This window comes from Stegodyphus dumicola, chromosome 1 (genome assembly GCF_044657685.1).
Source record: "Stegodyphus dumicola isolate Sdum_Otavi_A_Nest chromosome 1, ASM4465768v1".
Taxonomy (NCBI): Eukaryota; Metazoa; Arthropoda; class Arachnida; order Araneae; family Eresidae; genus Stegodyphus; species Stegodyphus dumicola.
This window is the reverse complement of record NC_140768.1, coordinates 143801765-143826081: the sequence shown is the minus strand read 5'-3', so window position 1 is coordinate 143826081 and position 24317 is coordinate 143801765. Positions and strand designations below refer to the sequence as shown.

Here is a 24317-nt window from a genome sequence, read left to right as displayed (position 1 = left end):
GAGTTTCTTCAAACATATCACCAAGCCATTAGTATTCATCATAGCATGGGCAATCACTGCCAACACATTAAAAGAATTAAAAAAATGAATTCAAAATAAATAAAATGATGATTAAAAGTACTATTTATAGTTAATATGAAAATGATACATTACTATTGTTATTCCAATGTACACAGAAATGTTTTTGCTTAAGAAAACATCAGAAAATTGCACAAATTCAGTGCACACATTAAATATTATATTATATTATATACATTATTTTCTTTTTCCATATACATATTGATCTATTTTCACTTAAAAAATATTAGAGAATGCACAAACTTGACATCTTGTGCAGTCTTGGCATTAAGCACATTAAACATTACAAACACCATATTATAGGTATTATTGTTTTTCTCTCCATGTACATAGTAATCTGTTTTCGCTTATAAAATCTTAGAACTACATAAACTTGGCATCACCACCAATCTTGGCATTGCAAACATTAAACATCTTGTAGATTACGTGATACATTACTATTGTCCTAATATCTCATCCCATTAATTATGGTTATTAAAAAAAGAAATTTTCCAAAATAAAATCCTTACAAAACAAAACAAGGAAAATAGAGTTATTATGATAAAATCATTAACAAATACAAAAACTGCCAAATTTGAAGTGCGTTATTCTTCACTTTAGCCAAGAGAAATTTCACTAGTTTCATAATTAAACAATATCTTCATAAAATTAAAAAAAAATTAGCTTTCATTTTCAAATGTGCAATAAAATGACAGTAAAAACAAAATGATAAATAAATAAAAGCAGTGAATCACATACTACATGACTATCCATGCCTAGCCATAACTAATCAGCTCCATGAATCCAAGACTGATGCCAAAGGTATAGATGTTATAAGAGATGTTTTGCAACTACTTAAGTAATTCACTAATATCCAATCAAGTCTACACCTTGGCTTATAAACATTTATTCTAAAAGAAAGCTGAGATATTGCCATGAAGGTATCTATATGGTTGTGTAATATAGTACTTTAAAGAGTACTGAATATACAGTCAATCTCCACTTACCAAGAATGATATCTATGGTTAATTCAAAATCATGGTTAATCCAAGGGTTGTTAAAAATACACAGAAAAGAGGAATAACACACGTTACAATAAACGGAAAGATATTATAGTAGTTTACTTCTATTTTTGAGAAGCTTGATGATGTGAATATGTTCTTTTGGTTATGTAAACTAAATTAATATTCAAAGTTTTCTTCCTCTCTTCATGGTACACCTGCTATTTGTGGCTTTTTATATTATTTGAATACGCGTGGTACTTCAATAAGAATCAATGGAAAATAAGATTAATGGCAATATACTTGAATTACTTTTATGATTGGGCAATTCTCTTTCACCAGATGACCTAACAATGTTTATACATTCTGGATTATATACAGCTGTAGACAAGAACAATTCCCATATAACATGATACAATTTGCTATCACTGCTGTAATTCCATATACTTTTCCTTTTTTATTTTCCCTTGGCAATTTTCCTGTCGTTTCACAGTAAATAAACCTTTTCTTCGCTTAAAGATGGGCTAGTTAATCTGGAACCTGTTTGATTGGAAATTACTCAGGTTCAAGATTAAATAACCCATCTCTAAGACTGATAATTTTTAAACATTTTAATGTTATTTTTATGCCACTGTTTTAATTTGCTTTTCATAAATGTTTCTGTGGAAATTTACGATCAATTTAATTAAATTTGACCTTATTAGCTGCCTCTCTTCCTTTTCGTTTTCTTAAGTTGTTAAAATTATGTTAACAAACTGTTTAATATTTTCTAGTTCATTATGCCTTTTCTCTGAGGCGAATTTTCAATGTACTGTATAATTTCTCAGTTAATTGGCATGTCCTGGTCTTAAATGACTGGAACGCAAAACTTATTGTTGCATTTGCTGCTAATAAGTTGAAATCTTTCTAACATAATGCATCACAACAGCCAGCTTTATTGGAAGCAGAGCTGATATAATTTTAGATATTAAATTGAATTCACTATCAGGAAAGTTAATTTGTAAATTTAAGTCAGTTAATTATATTTTTTAACTTGAAAATCGTTCCGTTGTGTTTTAGAATCTAATATTAGCATAAGTTCTTTTTTTCATTTCAGTAAGTATATATTTTTATAAAACACTATTTTTAGTTTTTAGTACGGGAACAATTAAATATTTCAACAATTTTCGAATTACCTTAATTATAGGAAAACTGATATTATAGTTTTATCATCTTATAGTATTAACAGATTCTAGTTTAGTTTTTAAAACCTCTTGCAATTAATGACTGTCTCAATTCAATTGAAGTACAATGATTCATGAACATATTTTACATCCTGACAGCATGCTTTTTTATCATATAAACAGTAAAACCAAGCTGAAGTATTATTGGCAGATTTTTTTATGTTTTCTGAAGTCATTATTATTTATTATGGATAAATAAAAAACAAAACATACACATTATGAAAACAAATATTCTGAATAATAAAGTATGATATAAAATTTGAACTATTTTTGAAAAAGGAACTCACCAATTAAAAAAAAAATACCTAACAGTTTCTGTTTAAACATTTTAAAAGACTACACACAATTTCACTATAACCATCGATACTTCCATATCAGTAGCAAATGCAGGAGTTACTTTTTGAATGTTAACATTTTTCAGGAGGAAAGATTGCATTATTTAGGAGAAGCAATAAACTTGAAGATCATCATGTAGCAACAGCTACGAGGCTACTATGAGGTGCTGACAAAGAAATCAAGGTTTGAACAACCCAGTTAAAACTGGTTGGCAAAGTCAGGTGATGTGAGGTAGGTTTCATACATACTACATGCTTGACCTTGATAATATGCGGACAAACAGAAGTGAGACAGCAGATGATTCACGTTAGTACTGCCAAATCGGATGAAAAAAAATACATACTTCAACAGGGTTCGTACCCACATTTTAGTTAAAAAAATAAGCACCTATAAGCACTTTTCAAGCACATTTTAAGAAAAAAAATAAGCACCTGTCTAATTACATCATACACAACTGCATAACCTTAAAAATTAGACTTGTAATTTAAAATATGATAAATGAAGTACTTATTAAGAGAGAATAAGCATTACCTCAACCATGGAAAATAATTACTTTTTTTAATTTTTTTTTTATTTTTAATTTTAAATAATAGTTCAATTTACAGAACTAGTTTACAATGAGAGAAAAAAAAACTATGAAGAACTAAACTATATTACAAGATTTAATGATGAAATTTCAGTTCAAAATAGAGAATATAAATAATAATAAGTCATATTTATTGTATTCGCTTGGAACCTAATAATAAATACAATTTATTTTTCCACTAATATTGATATTTAAATAATTTAAATCTAAATTCTGAACATTTTCTAAATTTTCACTGTACATCAGTTTTTTGTTAACAGATATTGCAAGCAAAGTAATTTAAGTAAAAAAGAGGAACATTTCTGAAATCAGAAGACAGAAATTTGCTTCATGCAGTCATCTTTAACAGTAAAAGCTTAACTAACCCGCATACTTGGAAATTGGCAAAGATTCGGACAGTCGAGCGTATCTTGAAGGAGCAGAGGGGAGAGTAGACTGTAGCCGCTCTTTAGATTTTTCTGCTAAATAAATGCTTTTGACATCTCAATAAGTGCATCATGTAAAAATAAACCAACAGAACTAAAAAATATTCTGCTTAGCAAGCATAGTAAAATTCTTTTAAGTGTTCATAAACAAATCTCGAAATGAACAAAATTAATTATCTCTGCAAAATATCGCAAACATTTTTGCGCAATATGTGTGCGGTAATTCTTCCCTACATGATATTACGCAATCGGAATCAACAACTGCCGGTATTGGGAGAATAAAGAACTAAATAACTGGAGTTTTTCATTCTAATTTTCAACAGACGACGTTAAATTTCTGGAATAGAATCATTCTTCGCTTGGGTTGGTAGACCGCAGAACGTTTAGTCTTATTCAATCCAGATTGGAAAGTGACCAAAAAAAAAAAAAAAAAAAAAAAGTATCCGTTGCTTGTTTTGCAGTGAACTGTAACAGTTTCAATACTCAAGATTTATTCTTTAAAAATAAAAGCTTAACTAACTGGAATACTCGGAAATTGCCAAATATCTGAAAATTCTGGATAGTCGAGCGTAACTGGTAAAAGAAGAGAGGGGGCTAGATTGTAGCCGTTTTTTAGATTTTTCAGCTAAATAATGCTTTTGACATTTCGATATGTGAATTACATAAAAAATAGTCCAATGGAAGTGAAAAATAATCCACTTAGCAAGCACAGTAAAACTGTTTTATCTCTGCAAAATATGGCAAACATTATTGTGCAATATGTGAGCCTTAATTCTTCCGCACGTGTTGTTATGCAATCAGAATCAACAGCTGCCGGTATTCGGACCATTATGCGTCCATGTGGCATATTTATAATTGAGCAGGACACGTCGTCTCTCCGCGCAATATCCATACTACACTCATATTGATTAATAAAAAGATTTACCAATATGTGGTGTTTTTCATTCTAATTTTGAACAGGCTGCATTAAATTTCCGGAATAGAATCATTCTTTGCTTGGATTGGTAGACCGCAGAACTTTTAGTCCTATTTAATCCAGGTTGGAAAGTGACCAAAAAAAAGTATGTTGCTTGCTTTGCTGCAAACTGTAACGGTTTCAATATTCGAGATTTTGTGGAGAAAGGTAAGAACACCCAACTTGCGTACTGTTTAATGCATTGGAAAAAAAAAAAAAAAAAAAAAAAAAAACTATTTTGACTATTTGATTACTTTTACTTTATTTATGCCATTCTGAATATTATTCCTTAGAAAACTAATCTGTGTTAAAACACACCCATTTTTGAAGTTTATCTATACTTCAGCAGTTACTGTAAATTTATTATGTTCGGTATGATCATAATAAATGTGAATATGAACTGACCACGTGGAACGAGAATGTAAATTATTAAAATCTTGATAGAAATTCAAACGTGTGTAGTACTGGGTGGGAGCAAAAGAATACAGTATTTACTGTAATTTCTACCACTTTCGCAATTCTTTGACCAATAGAACAACGTGCACCTGTCTGTACTTGCGCACAAAGGTTATGTTATGCAGAGAAAGGGGTGAAAAGTGACTTCTGGGAGTATGATTCACCCTCATGATCCATATAAGGAAGAAAAGTTGTTTATTTAGTTTCAGCTTCGGTACAGGGAAAATAATATTCGTTAAAAAAAAAAAGCACTAAAAGCAAAAAATAAGCACTAAAAACAAAAAAAATAAATGCTTCAGAGAAAAAGTAAGCACCTATAAGGGCTTTTATTTTTTATCTTCAAATATAAGGACTTATAAGCACTTGTAAGGACCGCTACAAACCCTGTTCAAATAACAGTAGGTGCCAAATAAGTAAATTTAACCTTTTAATAAAACAACATATTTATAGCTAATACTGAAAATACCAGTATTTTACCTTAGCAAATATTAGTTTCACAAAATGCAAAAATAGAACAAAATACCAATGTTTCATATACTAGAATCCCAATATTGTAATCACTAGTCATACAGGTATAGTCACACTCCACTCATTGGGCAGCTCTGTCCTACTTTTGAGAGAAATCCGGAAGGCAGTCTGAGGATCTCCCTTCCTCTTCCCTCATCACCAAACTACTCAAAAATACTTCCGGCTAGCCATTCTTTTGATTAACTCAATGCCACACAGACACAATACATCTAGAGATATTCATGCTTTCTCTGGGCTTTGTACCTGGAACCATCAGTATAGCAGCCAGTGTTGCTAATCGTTATGCCGATCAGGACAGCACACAGAAATATAGTAATTTCCTTTATTATTACAGATGCAGCTTAATAAAATATGTACCTAATATAAAGAGGGACACACTAATGTAGTTAATTAAGTTAATATATTTAACACACCAATGTATTTAAAGTTGGGTCTATTTTTTCCCCTCTGAAGAAGAACATGTGTTTGTTCAGCCTCAAAATATATGTGTCAATTTTTTTAAATTGTCATTAATTTTTTTAAAATCTGTCAATCTAAGACTGCTTTTTGAATTTTAAAATCTGCTCTTTTACCTTTACTATTATATTATATTATTACATTCAGGGTATACCGAAGGAACAATATATTAGGATTAATGATGCAATACAAAAAAAGACTACTTACACCCAAGGCCATGGCATGCGCGATTCCAAACTTTGGAACATTTCTTGCCCATAGAGGTTTAAAGTGATCAGTTAGACATATTTTGCCTCCTCTACAAAGAAAGCACATGACTTTTATTACATGCAAAAAGTTACACTTCAAATGAAATACAAGTTACATGTCAAATAAAAGAATGTACACATTTCTGCACATGGAAATTAAGTACTTTTAAGGAAAATTAATAAAAAAAATTAAGGACCTATGAGCAAATGGGAACATAACAAATTCAATAAAAAATATTATCTATGCCTGAACTTTACTTTTGTAACACCACCCTAAAAATAAAATAGATCCGTAAATAGGATGTATTATTATTAAACAAAACATAATTATTAATAAGTTTGAGAATAAAATAAACTTTATGAAATTCATCAAATAGCATTAAACATTTTACACTTATAATAGTTGGACATATTTGAAAGAAGACAAGTGAATTATATTTACGTTTTACTAAGAGTTAGCTTTATGTTGATTTTTTTTTTATGTCTCATTTTTGTCTTTCTCAGCCTAAAGGTTTAGTAAATAGCAGGTAGATTTTTACGTCAAGTGACATACGTTAAAATGAGAAGTAAAATAATAATCAGCATGATTCATAACAAAAGACTGCCTGCTATTACTGCTGCCCTTTCCCTAGAGAGAGAGACCTGCTGATCAGAAGAAACGTGAAAGTCCTGACGTAGGCATGGTTGGCAACTTTTGAAAGTTAGTTGGCTTTGTCTAACACAGTTAGTGTCGTAACTTCGTGTAGAGTTCCAGGGGTTGTAACCCAGTAAATGTACTTTAAGATTCCAACAATCCACTAAAGCACCAGAGATAAGTTGTTTTGTTTTATTTTAAGTCTCACTAGATGCAAAGAATAAGTTTTACATAAATTTTACATTTTTGCATTTTATCTTGTGACTACAGTAAGGGTTAATGAAAGGAAATAATTTCCTTTAATATGCAGAGATAAATTTTAGGGTAAACAGTTAGTTATAGATAATAAATTAGGTAGTTAGATAACCTTAGTTAGATAACCTGGATTTACATGGCCACTATTAAATTTCATTTATTCTTTAACAATATTTGTTAAAAAAGCCCTATTAAAATCACAATCTAATAAAATTTATGACATGTAATTTATCACATTGATTCTTAAACGATATTAGGATAATTATACATTAGAAGCTACAGAACATTTGTTTTGTAGCAACCAAATTCAACAAAATATTTATGCGTCTTTTAATTTGAAGCCTTCCCAGACATTTTGGCTAATTTATATCGATTTCCTTCTCTTCAAGCATCTTTTCTAACGATTAGAAATTTGTCTCAATATGCTAACTAATGCTCTCACTAGTTTCCGCATGCTTTATCTCCTAACTTATCAACCTCTCCCGAATATACTTATGAGAGTTACTTGATCTGGTAAAATTAAAATGACACAACTCCCCAGACGTGAAGCAAATTACTGCTATGTCTGAAAGTAACTACAAAGTCACAGAAAGGTTAAAATAAGTCTCTTATTTAAAAAGAACTTAGAACATAAAGGCATGCTTTTCTGCTAAGAAAATCATTTGTAACTCATGTTGATGTAATTAAACAAGAAGAGTCAAATTCAAACTAAAATTGTGGACTAGTGGTCAAAGACTATGGAATTTAATTTTAATTTAAGCTAGCTCAGCAACTTTTATAGTCATAAGAAATTCAAATGTTAGCAGCGATAACACAAAGATGCATAATTACAAATTATCAGAGCTGGCAACGAGCAAGCAGAGGTCATAAACACACCCTGTCTTACACTCCAAAAACCTCAGTTTAAAAACTCTCTAAGTGGTTTGCATTATGGTGAGGAAACAGAAATGGAAAATTATAGTAAATGCTAAAATTATAAACAACTGAGAAATTTACATAATAATAATTGAACATATCTTTGAAAAATAATTTTCTTTTTCTTCATGCATTCAGTTTCTATCTTCAATATGTTTCCTTTTCTTTTTAGAACTTTTGGATTTAATTAAAGATTTCTGTTGTTCTAAAAAAAACTAAATGCATTTAGAATATATAGAAAAAGCTGCTCACTTCATTTCTTTAGTAATATGAACATTCAGAAGAAATATGAAATAGGTAAGGGCCGGTTACAGAGCTCGTGTGGCATAATTTTTAGAATTTAATGACACACCGAGTGACAAAATCTAGAAATGGCAAAACGTTTAGAATTTAAGAAGCGAAATCTAGAAAAGCACTATTAGAGCTTTTCTAACTTTTTATGCACACACTAGCAGAATTTAGGATCTACAGAGATTGCATCAAGTGGGAAAATGCCTAGCGCTAGCCCCGTGTATGATGCATTAAGACACATTAGATGAATCTTTTAAATTGTCAGTTTTTAATTTCTTTATTAATTAAAAAAAATTCTTTTCTATAATGCCTGTCCATGCAATTAGATTAGAAACATTTTTGATATTTTCCTTGCCTGTGATTAGAGAAAAGTACGGAAAATAAAGGGAAGATAAACATGTTAAGAAAAAGATTTTAGTATCATAAGTAAAACATTCAAATATTATGTTTTCATTGTTCTTCCAGATGTTCTCTAAAATGTAAGAATTTCTCTGCAAACTTCCTGTAAAATATATCCATTACGTGTTAATACTATGAAGACATTTTTCAATTTGTCATATTTTTCTGGAATCTTCTAGATATTGCCTTCAAATACTGCAATGCTTAAAATCCTAAAGAAAAATTACCCCTACCAGTTCTGTAACAGCAGAAAGCCATAAATATTTTGGAAAAGAAAATCACAGGGAAAAAGTGTAAAATGAATTTTATAGATAAAACTAATGCATATTCTGAGACAATGACATGGGAAAAACTTTTACCATAAAAAAGAAGACATTTTTTAATTAATTACATAACTATTTTGCTTTTCCTAAGAACTGTTTTGTAAATTGTGCTTTATACCATTATACCTTGTTTATTTTTCAAAATATTGTATAAGTGACCAAAATGGAACTTTATAATATGACAATGAAAAATAAAAATGTTTTATTTTAATGTTATTTTTGAAGTATAATTTGAATATCGGGGTTCGTACACATTTCTGCACACAGAAATTACGTACTTTTAAGGACCATAAATGAAACAATTAAGGACCTATGAGCAAATGGGAACTGAATAAATTCAATTTAAAATACTATTCTATACCTGAATTTGACTTTTGTAATACCATCCTAAAAATAAAATAGATCCCTGAGTAGTATGCATTATTACTAAACATGAATTAATTAACATAATGATTAATAAGTTTGAGAATAAAATCAATTTTATACAATTTATCAAGTAGGATTAAATATTTTACACTTATAATAGTTGGACATATTTGAAAGAAGATGACATTTACTTATGTTTTACTAATAGTTAGCTTTATATTGATTTTTTTATGTCTCATTTTGTTACATACTTAGTCAGTCTAGAGTCTAGACATTTAGTAAATAGCAGGTAGATTTTATGTCAAACGGTATCGGTTAAAATGAGAAGTAAGATCATAATCAGCATGATTCATAACAAAAGACTCAATGTTGTCACCACTGTTGCTTGTCTAGAGAGAGCCCTGCTCATTAGAACAAACCTGAAAGGTCTGATGTAGACACAATTGGCAAGTGTTGAAACTTAGTCAGGTTAGTTAGTTTGATGCAGTTAGTGTCATAGCTTTCTGTAGAGTTCCAAGGGATTGTAGCCCAGTTAATATACTTTAAAGCTCCAATAAGCGATTAAAGCTTGAATTTTTAAATTTTTGTGTTTTATCTTGTGACCACAGTAAGTGTTAGTGAAAGGAAATAACTCGCTTTAATATGTAGAGGTGACGTTTAAAGGTAAGCAGTTAGTTATAAAAACGAGAGTTGGAACTTTAATAGTGGCAACACAGCTGAAAAAACGCTACGCAACAAAACCAAATAATATCGCGTATACCATCCGTCAATTACATACCTACCTTACCTCTCAGCAAAAAGACTCGTCCTGCCTACGTCACGCGCATGTGGAGGACGCGATGAAAGGATCCTTGTATTAGCTCGCGGTCTAAAGTATGTGTTGTCAGGATGTTTTCAAAACAAGAACAATGTTGTTGGATAAAAATTGAAAGTGCCAGAGGTCGTACAGCATGACAGTGCCATCAAGGGCTTCAAGAGGCTTGCGGGGAATCTGCATTGCCTTACAAAATCGTAGCAAGATGGGTGAAAGCATTCAATGAAGGACGCCAAAACGTGGCAGACATGCTGCGGCCAGGTCGTCCTAATGTCAGCGATGCAGACATGCAAGCTGTTGCCGCTTTAATGGACAGTGATCGCCGCCAAACGATTCGTCAGCTTGCCGGACAAACAAGATTAGCGCATACGACTGTGCTGCACATTCTGAAGGAACGCCTGTGCATGAGAAAAATTGCTTCACGATGAGTTCCACATCAATTAACGGAAATGCAGAAATGGCTACGATACGATGCTGCCTGAATCCACCTGGAGCGCTATGAGTGCGAAGGAGATGCTTTTTTACGCCGTATCATTACGTTGGATGAGACTTGGGCCCGATCGTACCAGCCAGAACTGAAACGCTAATCAAACGAATGGCGTCATCACGGGTCACCACGACGTTTGAAATTTCGTCAGAACTCCAGCAATGTGAAAGTTATGGTGATTCTCGTGTATGACTGTGATGGAGTCATCCTAATGCATACCATTTCCCCACAGCAAACCGTCACTGCGCAGTATTACTGCTCATTTTTGGAGCACAATCTCCGACTAGCTTTGAGAAAAAAACGGCGACACTTTCTGCAGAGCTCTCCTCTCATTTTGTATGACAATGCTTGGCCGCATGCAGCGCAAGCTGTGACTGATTTGTTTAAGTGATGGGGCTGGGAAGTGCTTTACCATCCACCATACTCCCCAGATCTAAGCCCTTGTGACTATGACTTAATTCCTAAGATGAAGGAACCACTTCGTGGCACTCGCTTCCAAACTGTTCCTGAGATTCTTGCAGCAGTAGACCGGTCCATTCAAACTATTAACAAAACAGGCGCTGCTACAGGTATTCTGCGACTTCCACATCGTTGGAAACGGGTTGTACACAATGCTGGCGACTATATTGAAGGACTGTAAAACATGGTGACATGAATCACTTTTGTATTCCTTGTAAATAAATAGTTGCCACTATTAAAGTTCCAACCCTCGTAATTGAATTAGGTAATTAGATAACTTTAGTCATTATGGATTTACATGGCCACTATTAAATTTTATTTCTTAACAATATTTGTTAAAAAAAGCCTATTAAAATCAAAATCTAATAAAATTTCACAGTTTTAAATACATGTAATTTATGACATTGATTCTTAAACGATATTAGGATACACATTAAAAGCTACAAAACATTTATGTTTTCTAACAACACTCAACAAAATATTTATCCTTCATTTTAATTTGAAGCCTTTCCAAACATTTTGGCTAGTTTATATCGATTTCCTTCTCTTTAGTCATCTTTTCTAACAATTAGCGGTTTGTCTCAATATGCAAACCAATGCTCTTGCTAGTTTCTGCGTGCTTATCTCCTAACTTGTCAACATCTCCACAAGGTACCTATGAGGGTTTACTTGATCTGGTAAAAGTTAAATAGTCCCAAACCCCCGACTGGATCATAAACTGAAATGCTGAAATTATAAACAATTGGGTAAGTTACATAATAATATCTTTGAGGAGTAATTTTCTTTATGTATTCAGTTTCTTTCTTCAACAAGGTTCCTTTTCATTTTAGAATTTTTTGATCTAATTATTTCTGTTATTCTAAAAAACACTAAATGCATTTAGAATGTATAGAAAAAGTGGCTAATTCTATTTCTTTAGTAATATGAACATTCAGAAGAAATATGAAATATATATGGTAAAGCCCGGTTACAAAGCTGGTGTGGCAGAATTTTTAGAATTTAGTGACACACCGACCAACAAAATCTAGAAATAGCGCAAAACGTTTAGAATTTAAGATCCACAGAGATTGCATCAGGTGTGAAAATGCCTAGTGCCAGCTCTGTGTATGCTGCATTAAGTCATATTAGATGAATCTTTTAAATTGTAAGTTTTCAATTTCCTTATTAATAAAAAAATCCCTTTCTATAATGCCTGCCCAGTGATAAGATTAGAAGCATTTTTGATGCTTGTGTCTAGTGAAAGGTAGAGAAAATAAAGGGAAGATAAACATGTTAAGAAAAAGATTCTAGTATCAGGAGTAAAACATTTAAATATTATGTTTTCATTGTTCTTCCAGACGTTCTCCAAAAGGTAAGATATTCATCGCAAACTTTCTGTAAAATACATCCATTACGTGTCGATATCATGGAGACATTTTTCATTTTGTTACATATTTCTCGAATCTTCTAGAATCGTGGGTCTATAAATCTTGACTTCAAACCCTTCTAAAATTTCCAAGCTGCATTTTTCAAATACTAAAGAAAAATTATCCCTACCAATTCTGTAACAGCAAAAAGTCAGAAATATTTTGGAAAAAAAAAAAAAAAAAAAAAGATGGAGGGAAAAAGGGTAAAATTAATTTTATAGAGAAAAGTGATGCATATTATGAGAATTTTGAATATTCCGAGACAATTGCATGGGAAAAACGCTTACTATGAAAAAATTAAAAAAAAAAAAAAAAAACATTTTTAATTAATTGCATAGCTAATTTTGCTCTTGCCTAGAGCTGTTTCATAAATTATGCTTTATAGCAATATGCCTTATTTATCAGATTCATAATATTGTTAAGTTGCCAAAATGAAACTTTATAATATGACAGCAAAAAATAAAAGTGTCTTATTTTTATGTTATTTTTTAAATACAATTTCAATATATTACCATTATTTTAATGAAATTTATTAATGTTACGATGTTTTAAAAAAAACTGGTCAAAAAATTGTCAGATCTCGGAATTAAAAATTTTCTATAGAAATGATCCCAAAATTGCCAAAATGTTGACAAGTCGCCAAATTTAGAGCTGTTTAATAAAAGAATTCACATCCCCAAAAGCGAAAAGTTGTTTAAGAGTTCTTTATTAGAAAAAAGGTATTTCGAAATGCTTGTGTTTCACTTCTTGCTTAGAAACTTGAGTATCTCATCATTTTTAATATAAATAGAAACAAATTATAACCCATGAACCCATTCAAAAGATAACCATATATGTCAGTGAATCGCCAAAAATATTTCTCCAAAATGCACTCAAATGGCTCACAATCAAAATGGCACTCAAAATGGCAGTCCTCACACTCAAAATGGCAGTCATAAAAACAGACAGAGATTTCAGATGATTAAAATTAAGGACCTTCTGCTGATTTTAGCCAAAATTAAGGACTTTTAAGGACAAAAAATCAATTCCAAAAAATTTAAGGACTCTTAAGGACCGTACGAACCCTGAATATATCACCATTATTGTAGTGGAATTTATAAATGTTACAATATTTTTTAAAAAATCTATAAAAGAATTCACATCACCAAAAGCAAAAAATTGTTTAAGAACTTTTCATTAGAAAAAATGAAATAATTTTGGAATGCTTATGTTTCACTTCTTGCTCAGACACTCAAGTATCCCACCATTTATATCAGAAATAGGAAAAAATTATAACCCATGAACCCACTCACCAAATCAAAAGATAACCATATTTGTCAGTGAATCGCCAAAAATATTCCTCCAAAATGCTAATTCACACTAAAAATAGACAGAAATTTCTCAGATGATTAAAATTAAAGAACATCTGCCAAATTTGGCCAAAATTAAGAACTAAAAATCGATTCCAAAAAACCTAAGGACATTTAAGGACTCAAGGACCGTACAAAATTTATACACTGTGTGAATAGGTGTACACAGACATTTTGACAAGTAATTCTCCAGGGTTCGTACACATTTCTGCACATGAAAATTAAGTACTTCTAAAGACCATTAATGAAAAAAAATTAAGGACCTATGAGCAAATGGGAACTGAATAAATTCAATTAAAAATATTATCTACGCCTAAATTTCACTTTTGTAATATCATCCTAAAAATAAAATAGATCCCTAATTAATCTGCATTATTACTAAACATGAATTAATTAACGTAATTATTAATAAGTTTGAGAATAAAATAAACTTTATGCAATTTATCAAGTAGCATTAAATATTTTACACTTACAACAGATGGACATATTTGAAAGAAGATAAGTGACATTTACGTTTTACTCACAGTTAGCTTTATGTTGATTTTTTTTAAATGTCTCATTTTGTTACGTACTTGGTCAGTCTAGAGGTTGAGTAAATAGCAGGTAGATTTTATGTCAAACGGCATAGGTTAAAATGAGAAGTAAGATCCTAATCAATATGATTCAGAACAAAAGACTGAATATTGTTATTGCTGCTGCTTGTCTAGAGAGAGACCTGCTCATTAGAACAAACCTGAAAGGCCTGATGTAGGCAGGTGTCCTGATGTAGTTTCACAAGTATTGAAAGTTAGTCGGGCTCTGTTTGATGCAGTTAGTGTTGTAGTTTCGTGTAGAGTTTCAGGGGCTGTAACCCAGTTAATATACTTTAAGGTTCCAATAAGCCATTAAAGCACCAGAGGTGATAAGTTGTTTTGTATTATTTTAAGTCTCACTCGATGCAAAGAATAAGTTTTACTTGAATTTTTACGTTTCTGTGTTTTACCTTGTGACCACGGTGAGTATTAATGAAAGGCAATAACTCGCTTTAATATGCAGAGATAATTTTTAAGGATAAGCAGTTAGTTATAAATAAGTAAATTAGGTAATTAGATAACCTTAGTCATTATGTACTATTTACATGGACACAATTAAATTTTATTTTTTAACAATATTTGTTAAAAAAGCCCTATTAAAATCAAAACCTTATTAAATTTCACAGTTTAAAATACATGTAATTTGTAACATTGATTCTTAAACGATATTAGGATAATTACACATTAAAAGCTACAAAACATTTATGTTTTGTAACAACAACACTCAACAAAATATTTATCTGTCATTTTAATTTGAAGCCTTCCCAAACATTTTGGCTAGTTTATATCAATTTCCTTCTCTTTAAGCATCCTTTCTAACAATCAGAGATTTGTCTCAAAATGCAAACCAATGCTCTCGCTAGTTTCTGCATCCACCTACCTGCTTTATCTCCTAACTCGTCAACCTCTCCACAATGTACCTATGAGGGTTTACTTGATCTGGTAAAAGTTAAATAGTCGAAAACCCCCAACTGATGTGAAGCCAACTATCGCTATGTCTGAAAATAACTAAAATATCAGACAAAGGTTTAAATAAGCCTCTTATATAAAAAGAACTTGGAATACAAACGCATGTTCTGATGCTAACAAAATCATTTACAGCTCACGGTGACGTAATTAAACAAGAACAGTCAAATTCAAACTAAGAGTGTGAACTAGTGGTCAAAGATTATACAATTTAATTTTAATTTAATCTGGCTCCAGTGGCGGCTCGTAATAAGCACTGTGGAACTGCAGCACCCCCTATTTCCACTTATTACAATTTTTAATATATAATACAGTGTGCCCTTTAGTCTTTAATTCTTTCTTTATACTTTTACAATACATAATCCCTAAGCTTAATGTCAGTAGCCATCCCCCGGTTTGTGAAAAAGTCTTTGGAACTACGCGCTTCACAGTTCCAGCGGCATGGTATTTGGCTGTTCAACGCATGCGCACACAGAAGCAGCACGCCGAGCCAGGGAGAGAGAAAGCACTGTCGCTCTTGCAGTGCTGAAATTCTGGCGTGTTGTTGGGAACTTTTACTCCCCGTGTGTCGTATTCCTCACAAGGTGCAACTTCACCATACGGACCATAAACAGAGTTCATGAAAATTTGCAACCTTTAAAAAATTGCCTTACTGAAATTCAATCAACATCAAATGCAGATCAAACTATTGCAAAAGCAACAGACATTTTAAAATATCTAAATGATGATAATTTCAAGTTTTGGTTAGAGGTTTTTCATGAGATTATGCCTCATGTTGAAATAATATACTGTTACGAATTTGGTATTTAAAAAGCTAATGTTAGTTCAATTATAAATCAAATGGTTTTATTTCCCGCGCAGTGCAGCGCATGACGAATATTAAAAGAAAGCTAAGCTGGAAAAATTGAAAATACAAGAGCACGTGCATTTAACATTAAATAAATAAATATGTTTTTTTGATTTCGAGAAAGTACCAGAAAATTCTCGCACACGATTTAAAAATCTTATAAAAGGAGGAAAACCTCTCAGTTTGTAACAGTTGCTTAGTTTGTTGTTGTTTAGAAAACTGCTCTTGTTGATTGTAGCGAATTCGCGGATTAGCTTTCTTTAGCTGTTTTGGAATTAAGTTCTATTGGACATTTGAGTAGTTCTACTGTGAGATATTGTAATACTGCATAATTTGAGAAAATTTAAGCATTTTTGTTGTGATAATAATAAATTTTTGTTCATTTTTCATCGGACTTGTGCATTCATTTCATAACGAACCCGTACGCATGCAACAATATAACTAAATGCAATACAGAGAAATTAGTGTGTTTAAAGTTAACGAATATATAACAAATTTCAAAACTGCTATTTTAAAATTAAGAAATTCAAAGAACTGTGATAATTTTTCAAAGACACTGATGGCAGAAGCTAAGGAAATATGTGATTCTATACTATGTATTGATAAAATACACAGATATTCTTCCACTAAACACTTAGCAGCTGCTAAATTGTTTAATAAAAAAATGCTTTGCTAGTTTTAGGAATAAACATTCTACAGAAGAAATAATACTGACCATTGAAGCATATCCAATGATTGACAAAGAAAAGCTTGAAACTGAACTAAAAGTATTCTATTGTAGGTCGGATATCCATGAATATTTCAAATTAATTGAGCTACTGAAATTTATCTTCGAAAATAATGTAGATGATCTCAGTGAAATTTACGAAACTGATAAAAATTCTCTTTAGAGTTCCCAATGATTACATCAGTGGCAACGGTGCTTTTCAACATTGAAAAGAATGAAAACTTTTCTAAGAAGCACTAGGAATTCGGAAAGACTAAATACGCTTGCTTTGCTTTCAATAAAGCAAAATTTCCTCAGTTGTCATCCAGAGATCAAGGAGAAAATTATTGATCTTTTTGCGCAAATTAAAACAAAGAAGAATGGATTTCATTTTTAAATAAACAGATATAGATTAAACTGTAACAGTTTAGGCTAAAGTAATTAAGAAATGTTTAATTTTTTTCTTGTAAGCTTTCATGATGTTTCAAAATAAATTTTCTTTTTATACATGTTTGTTTCCTTTTACACAATTTTGAAACAAAAGTTAAATTTTTTTGGAACAGCACCCCCACTAATTTTAGTTACGAGCCGCCACTGTCTGGCTCAGTAACTCTTTCATATGAGGAAACAGAAATGGGAAATTATAGTAAAGGCTGAAATCATAAACAATTGGGTAATTTACATAATAATAACTGCACATTTTCTTTGAAGAATAATTTTCTTTGTCTTTATTATTTTCTTTCTTCAACATGCTTCCTTTTCATTTTAGAATTTTTAGATTTAATTAAAGATTTCTGTTATTCGAAAAAACATGAAATGCATTTAGAATGTATAGAAAATAATTAATTTTATTTCTTTAGTAATATGAACATTAACAAGAAATATATATGGTAAAGGCCGGTTACAGAGCCGTTGTGGCAGAATTTTTAGAATTTAGTGACATACCGAACAACAAAATCTAGAAATGGCAAAACTTTTAGAATTTAGAGCAGGCATTGGAAGCAGAATTTAGGCTCCACAGAGATTGCATCAGGTGGGAAAATGCCTAGTGCGAACTCTGTGTATGTTGCATTAAAACCTATTAGATTAATCTTTTAAATTGTAAGTTTTCAATTTCTTTATTAATAAAAAAATCCCTTTCTATAATGCCTGCCCATGCGACTAGATTAGAAGCATTTTTGATATTTTCCATGCTTGTGTCTAGTGAAAAGTAGAGAAAATAAAGGGAAGATAAACATGTTAAAAAAATGATTCTATTATCAGGAGTAAAACATTCAAATACTATGTTTTCATTGTTCTTCCAGTTCCATGTTCTCCAAAAAGTAAGAAATTCATCGCAAACTTTCAGCAAAATACATCCATTACGTGTTGATGCCATGGAGACATTTTTCATTTTGTCACATATTTCTCGAATCTTCTAGCATCGTGGGTCTATAAATCTTGCCTTCAAATCCTTCTAAAGTTTCCAAGCTGCAATTTCTAAAATACTAAAGAAAAATTATCCCTACCAATTCAGTAACAGCAAAAAGCCGGACATATTTTGGGGGGGGGAAGGAGGGAAAAAGTGTAAAATTAATTTTATAGAGAAAACTGATACATATTCTGAGATAATTACATGGGAAAAACTTCTACCATGAAAAAATTAAAAAGATATTTTTAACTAATTACTTAGCTAATTTTGCTTTTGCGAAGAGCCATTTCTTAGATTGTGCTTTATAGCATTATACCTTCTTTATTTTTCAGAGTCAAAATACTGTATAAGTTGCCAAAATGAAATTTTATAATATGACAATGGAAATTAATGTTTTATTCTAATGTTATTTTTTTAAATATAATTTCAATATATTACCATTATTTTAATGAAATTTATCAATGTTAGGATGTTTAAAAAAAATCGTCCAAAAATTCTCATATCTCGGAATTAAAAATTTTCTATAGAAACTGATCGTAAAATTGCTAAAATGTTAATAAGTCACCAAATTTAGAACCGTTTAATAAAAGACTTCACATCTCCTAAAGCTAAAAGTTGTTTAAGAGCTCTTTACTAGAAAAAATGAATTTTGAAAGGCTTTTGTTTCACTTCTTGCTTAGAAACTCGAGTATCCCATCAATTATATCAGAAATAAAAACAAATTACAACCCATAAACCCATTCAAAAGATAACCATAGATGCCAGTGAATCGCCGAAAATATTCCTCCAAAATGCTAATTCACACTCAAAATGGCAATTGTAAAAAGAGACAGAAATTTCAGATGATTTAAATTAAGGACCTTCTGCTGATTTTGGCCAAAATTAAGGACTTTTAAGGACCAAAAATCGATTCCAAAAAATCTAAGGACTTTTAAGGACTGTACGAACCCTGTTCTCCAACATAGAAATACAAAATTAAAATTGTACAAGTCCACCTTTGGCTGCAATGGCAATAAAGAAGATTTCATACTGATAACAGTCTCAGCCTAAAAAGCTTTCAGATTTCCTGTATCAACATTATGCGATTATTCCAATGACATCCAGAATATTTTTGGGGCAGTTTAGATTAGCCATTAAAATGCCCAATTACTACTTCTTGACTTCCTCTGTGACTAAGCTAATCGAAAGTGTTCACTACTGGAAACCAGAAAACATAGTGTAACTGTGATGGATCACTGTGACCAATTTTCAAGATTTATGTCATTATCATACACTCAATGTCCTAGAAAATGTTAGATGAAACAATGTGAATACACTGAATATGTCCTGCAAAAGAAAAAAAAGGTTAATTACAAATGAAAATTAGCTGTGACGCCATTGTAATTTTTTTTTTTCAGAATTTATATTATAAAGTTACCATAACTCTGATATTGTCCTTGAAAATCTTAAGATGGCAAGATGGTACATATAATGGTATAATTTTCCAAGGCTTGGCTTGTTTTGCAAGCAGCCAAAAGTGAAGGTGAATTCACCAACTGAGGGATGCATTAGGCTTAGGCACTAGTGGAAGAACAGAAGAGCAAGTTCCAGATTGCCTAAAATGATGAAACAAAACTTTGCAGTAAGCTCCGAGAAAAACAGAGAGATCCTTCTTTTAAAAGATTTCAGTTCTATCAAGAGGAACTGTAATATGGTTGCTGGCAAAGCTGCTACCAGCATATGAACAACTTAGTTGAGAATTTAATTCCTTCCCTGCCACAAAGAACTGACAACTGCAGCTTGAAAGATGAGTAAACCTTTTTGCCTTATTCTGAGAGTTTAAACTCCAATCCTATTATATGGGATGACTCTTGCTGGTAATTCACCTTTGCTCAGCAGGTTGACAAGAAAAAACGAAACTTGTTGGTGAACTACATGATCGAGAAATGTATTAAGAACTGTATGCATTACATAGCAGTGTACATTGTGTAGTATACAATTTTTACATGCAGCATATTTTATTACCATATTTGTGCACTGCACATCCTATTAGGTTAATCTCTTATTTAATGCATTTCACATGTATTTTTCTACTTTATATTTGTAAGCAATACATAATGTATACACATAAGAATTTGTATGCGTATCATTATTTTAATACTGTGTCTATGTGTAATTCACTCAGTTTATAAGTTAAATCATCAATACAACAATATACACAATACATATAACACAGTTATAAAGTACATAAGTACCCATATGAAATACACTAAAACACCATTTTTAGTGTGTTTCATATAGTATTTATGTACTTTATAACTGCATGTATTGCACTGTATGTGAACTATGTGGTGTAAAATTCTTAAGTGCATCATAATTTAATACTGTATTAATGCATTGTGTTTTTTGTTTGGTTCAATGCCTTACTTAGAGTATTATATATAGGCATTTATGCACTTAATAATTGTTTTTATTATAAAGTGTGTGCGCTGTTATTTTTTCCGTTCTTCTTCTTCTTCTTCTTTTTTTTTTTTTTTTTCTGTTTATTTTCATGGCATTCAAAGAGAACAGACATAAGAAGACAGAAAATCAATTTCAAGTAATCTAAGCTTATGTGCTGATCATCATTTATAGTTAATGTTTTATTACATTGCATTTAATTTTTTGTATTTATTTATTATACATTCATAAAAGTACAAGACCAAAATAGTTTTGCTATATATGCACACTATTTTATAATATAATGTAATAAGTAAATTTTATTGTATAATTTTCATTATATTATCATTACGATGAATTCTAATAATTTAATTATTGTAATTATAATAATTATATAACAATAAATAATTATTATAATTGATCATTATTCTTTTATATCTTTGAGGTAAAATTTATGTGTATTGTTAAACAATGAAAAAAATTTCATAATTAATTATAATAATTGTATAGTGATAAATAATTATTATATGTCTTTTATTTTTGTGCTAAAAGCTATATCTAGTATAATACGCATTGGGAGGGATACTTTTTTGCCTCTGTACTTATTACAGTCAAAAGTCGTTAATCCGGACTCGTCGGAACTTCGGCGATTCCGGATTATTGAATTTTCCGGATTATAGACCATCAGTTTAAATCTTGTAAGATGGCATGCACAAATTCTAAAATTAAAAATATGAAACCGTAATTTATGAAATAAAGAACAATTATGATCTAAACGGTATCAAAATTAACAAAAAAAAAGGGGCTTAATATTTATTTGTTTACTTTATTAAACATATCTTTCAATGTAAGTTGCTTCGTTTTATGTGATAATACTTTCTCTTTAATTCTATACAGGGTTCATAGCCACATTTTAGTTAAAAAAATAAGCACCTATAAGCACTTTTCAAGCACATTTTAAGAAAAAAAATAAGCACCTGTCTAATTACATCATACACAACTGCATAACCTTAAAAATTAGACTTGTAATTTAAAATATGATAAATGAAGTACTTATTAAGAGAGAATAAGCATTACCTCAACCATGGAAAATAATTACTTTTTTTAATTTTTTTTTTTATTTTTAATTTTAAATAATAGTTCAATTTACAGAACTAGTTTACAATGAGAGAAAAAAAAACTATGAAGAACTAAACTATATTACAAGATTTAATGATGAAATTTCAGTTCAAAATAGAGAATATAAATAATAATAAGTCATATTTATTGTATTCGCTTGGAACCTAATAATAAATACAATTTATTTTTCCACTAATATTGATATTTAAATAATTTAAATCTAAATTCTGAACATTTTCTAAATTTTCACTGTACATCAGTTTTTTGTTAACAGATATTGCAAGCAAAGTAATTTAAGTAAAAAAGAGGAACATTTCTGAAATCAGAAGACAGAAATTTGCTTCATGCAGTCATCTTTAACAGTAAAAGCTTAACTAACCCGCATACTTGGAAATTGGCGAAGATTCGGACAGTCGAGCGTATCTTGAAGGAGCAGAGGGGGGAGTAGACTGTAGCCGCTCTTTAGATTTTTCTGCTAAATAAATGCTTTTGACATCTCAATAAGTGCATCATGTAAAAATAAACCAACAGAACTAAAAAATATTCTGCTTAGCAAGCATAGTAAAATTCTTTTAAGTGTTCATAAACAAATCTCGAACTGAACAAAATTAATTATCTCTGCAAAATATCGCAAACATTTTTGCGCAATATGTGTGCGGTAATTCTTCCCTACATGATATTACGCAATCGGAATCAACAACTGCCGGTATTGGGAGAATAAAGAACTAAATAACTGGAGTTTTTCATTCTAATTTTCAACAGACGACGTTAAATTTCTGGAATAGAATCATTCTTCGCTTGGGTTGGTAGACCGCAGAACGTTTAGTCTTATTCAATCCAGATTGGAAAGTGACCAAAAAAAAAAAAAAAAAAAAGTATCCGTTGCTTGTTTTGCAGTGAACTGTAACAGTTTCAATATTCAAGATTTATTCTTTAAAAATAAAAGCTTAACTAACTGGAATACTCGGAAATTGCCAAATATCTGAAAATTCTGGATAGTCGAGCGTAACTGGTAAAAGAAGAGAGGGGGCTAGATTGTAGCCGTTTTTTAGATTTTTCAGCTAAATAATGCTTTTGACATTTCGATATGTGAATTACATAAAAAATAGTCCAATGGAAGTGAAAAATAATCCACTTAGCAAGCACAGTAAAACTGTTTTATCTCTGCAAAATATGGCAAACATTATTGCGCAATATGTGAGCCTTAATTCTTCCGCACGTGTTGTTATGCAATCAGAATCAACAGCTGCCGGTATTCGGACCGTTATGCGTCCATGTGGCATATTTATAATTGAGCAGGACACGTCGTCTCTCCGCGCAATATCCATACTACACTCATATTGATTAATAAAAAGATTTACCAATATGTGGTGTTTTTCATTCTAATTTTGAACAGGCTGCATTAAATTTCCGGAATAGAATCATTCTTTGCTTGGATTGGTAGACCGCAGAACTTTTAGTCCTATTTAATCCAGGTTGGAAAGTGACCAAAAAAAAGTATGTTGCTTGCTTTGCTGCGAACTGTAACGGTTTCAATATTCGAGATTTTGTGGAGAAAGGGGAGACCTCTCAACCTTCGTACTGTATAATGTATTGGCCAAAAAAATGAAATTATTTTGACTTCTCGATTACTTTCCCTTTATTTAAGCCATTCTGAATATTATTCTTTAGAAAGCTAATCTGTGTTAAAACACTACCATTTTTGGAAGTTTACTATACTTCAGCAGTTACTGCAACTATGTTGTTATAAACATTCATACATATGCTCATAATATAAGCATAACGATCATAATAAACACGAATATGAACTGACCAAGGAGAACGAGAATGCAAATTTTTAACATCTTGATAGAAATTCAAACGTATGTAATATTTGGGGGGGGGGAGGAAAAGAATGCCGAATGTAGCGGAATGCAGAGAAAGGGGGAAAAGCTATAAAGCTATTTTCGGGAGTATGACTCACCATCTGACATTCCATATTAGGAAGAAACATTGTTTATTTAGTTTCGGCTTTGGTACGGGGAAAAAAAGCGCGTTCATTAAAAAAAAAAGGGGGGGGCACGAAAAACAAAAAAAAAATAAAGGGCTTTAAAGAAAAAGTAAGCACCTATAAGAGCCTTTATATTTTATTTTCAAATATAAGGACTTATAAGAACTTATAAGGACCGCTACAAACCCTGCTATAAACAGACATAATTTCTTGTTCAGTTACAAAGTTCCGCTGTTCAAGTACCATTAATTGCTGTGCCGAGAATACCGACTAACTTGTCAATCGAAATTTTTTCGTTTTCACTAACCTCTCTGTCACA

At 31.0% G+C, this 24317-nt stretch overlaps 1 protein-coding gene across 1 annotated transcript in view; it reads right to left on the bottom strand.

Annotated features, from left to right (window-relative positions):
- The window catches only part of Ufc1 (Ubiquitin-fold modifier conjugating enzyme 1), a 49235-nt gene that overhangs the window by 3534 nt on the left and 21384 nt on the right, over positions 1 to 24317 (bottom strand). Inside the window, exon 4 of the mRNA XM_035363914.2 lies at positions 6231 to 6321. Coding sequence (XP_035219805.1) covers positions 6231 to 6321 — 91 coding nt within the window. The remainder of the gene's footprint in view (positions 1 to 6230; positions 6322 to 24317) is intronic.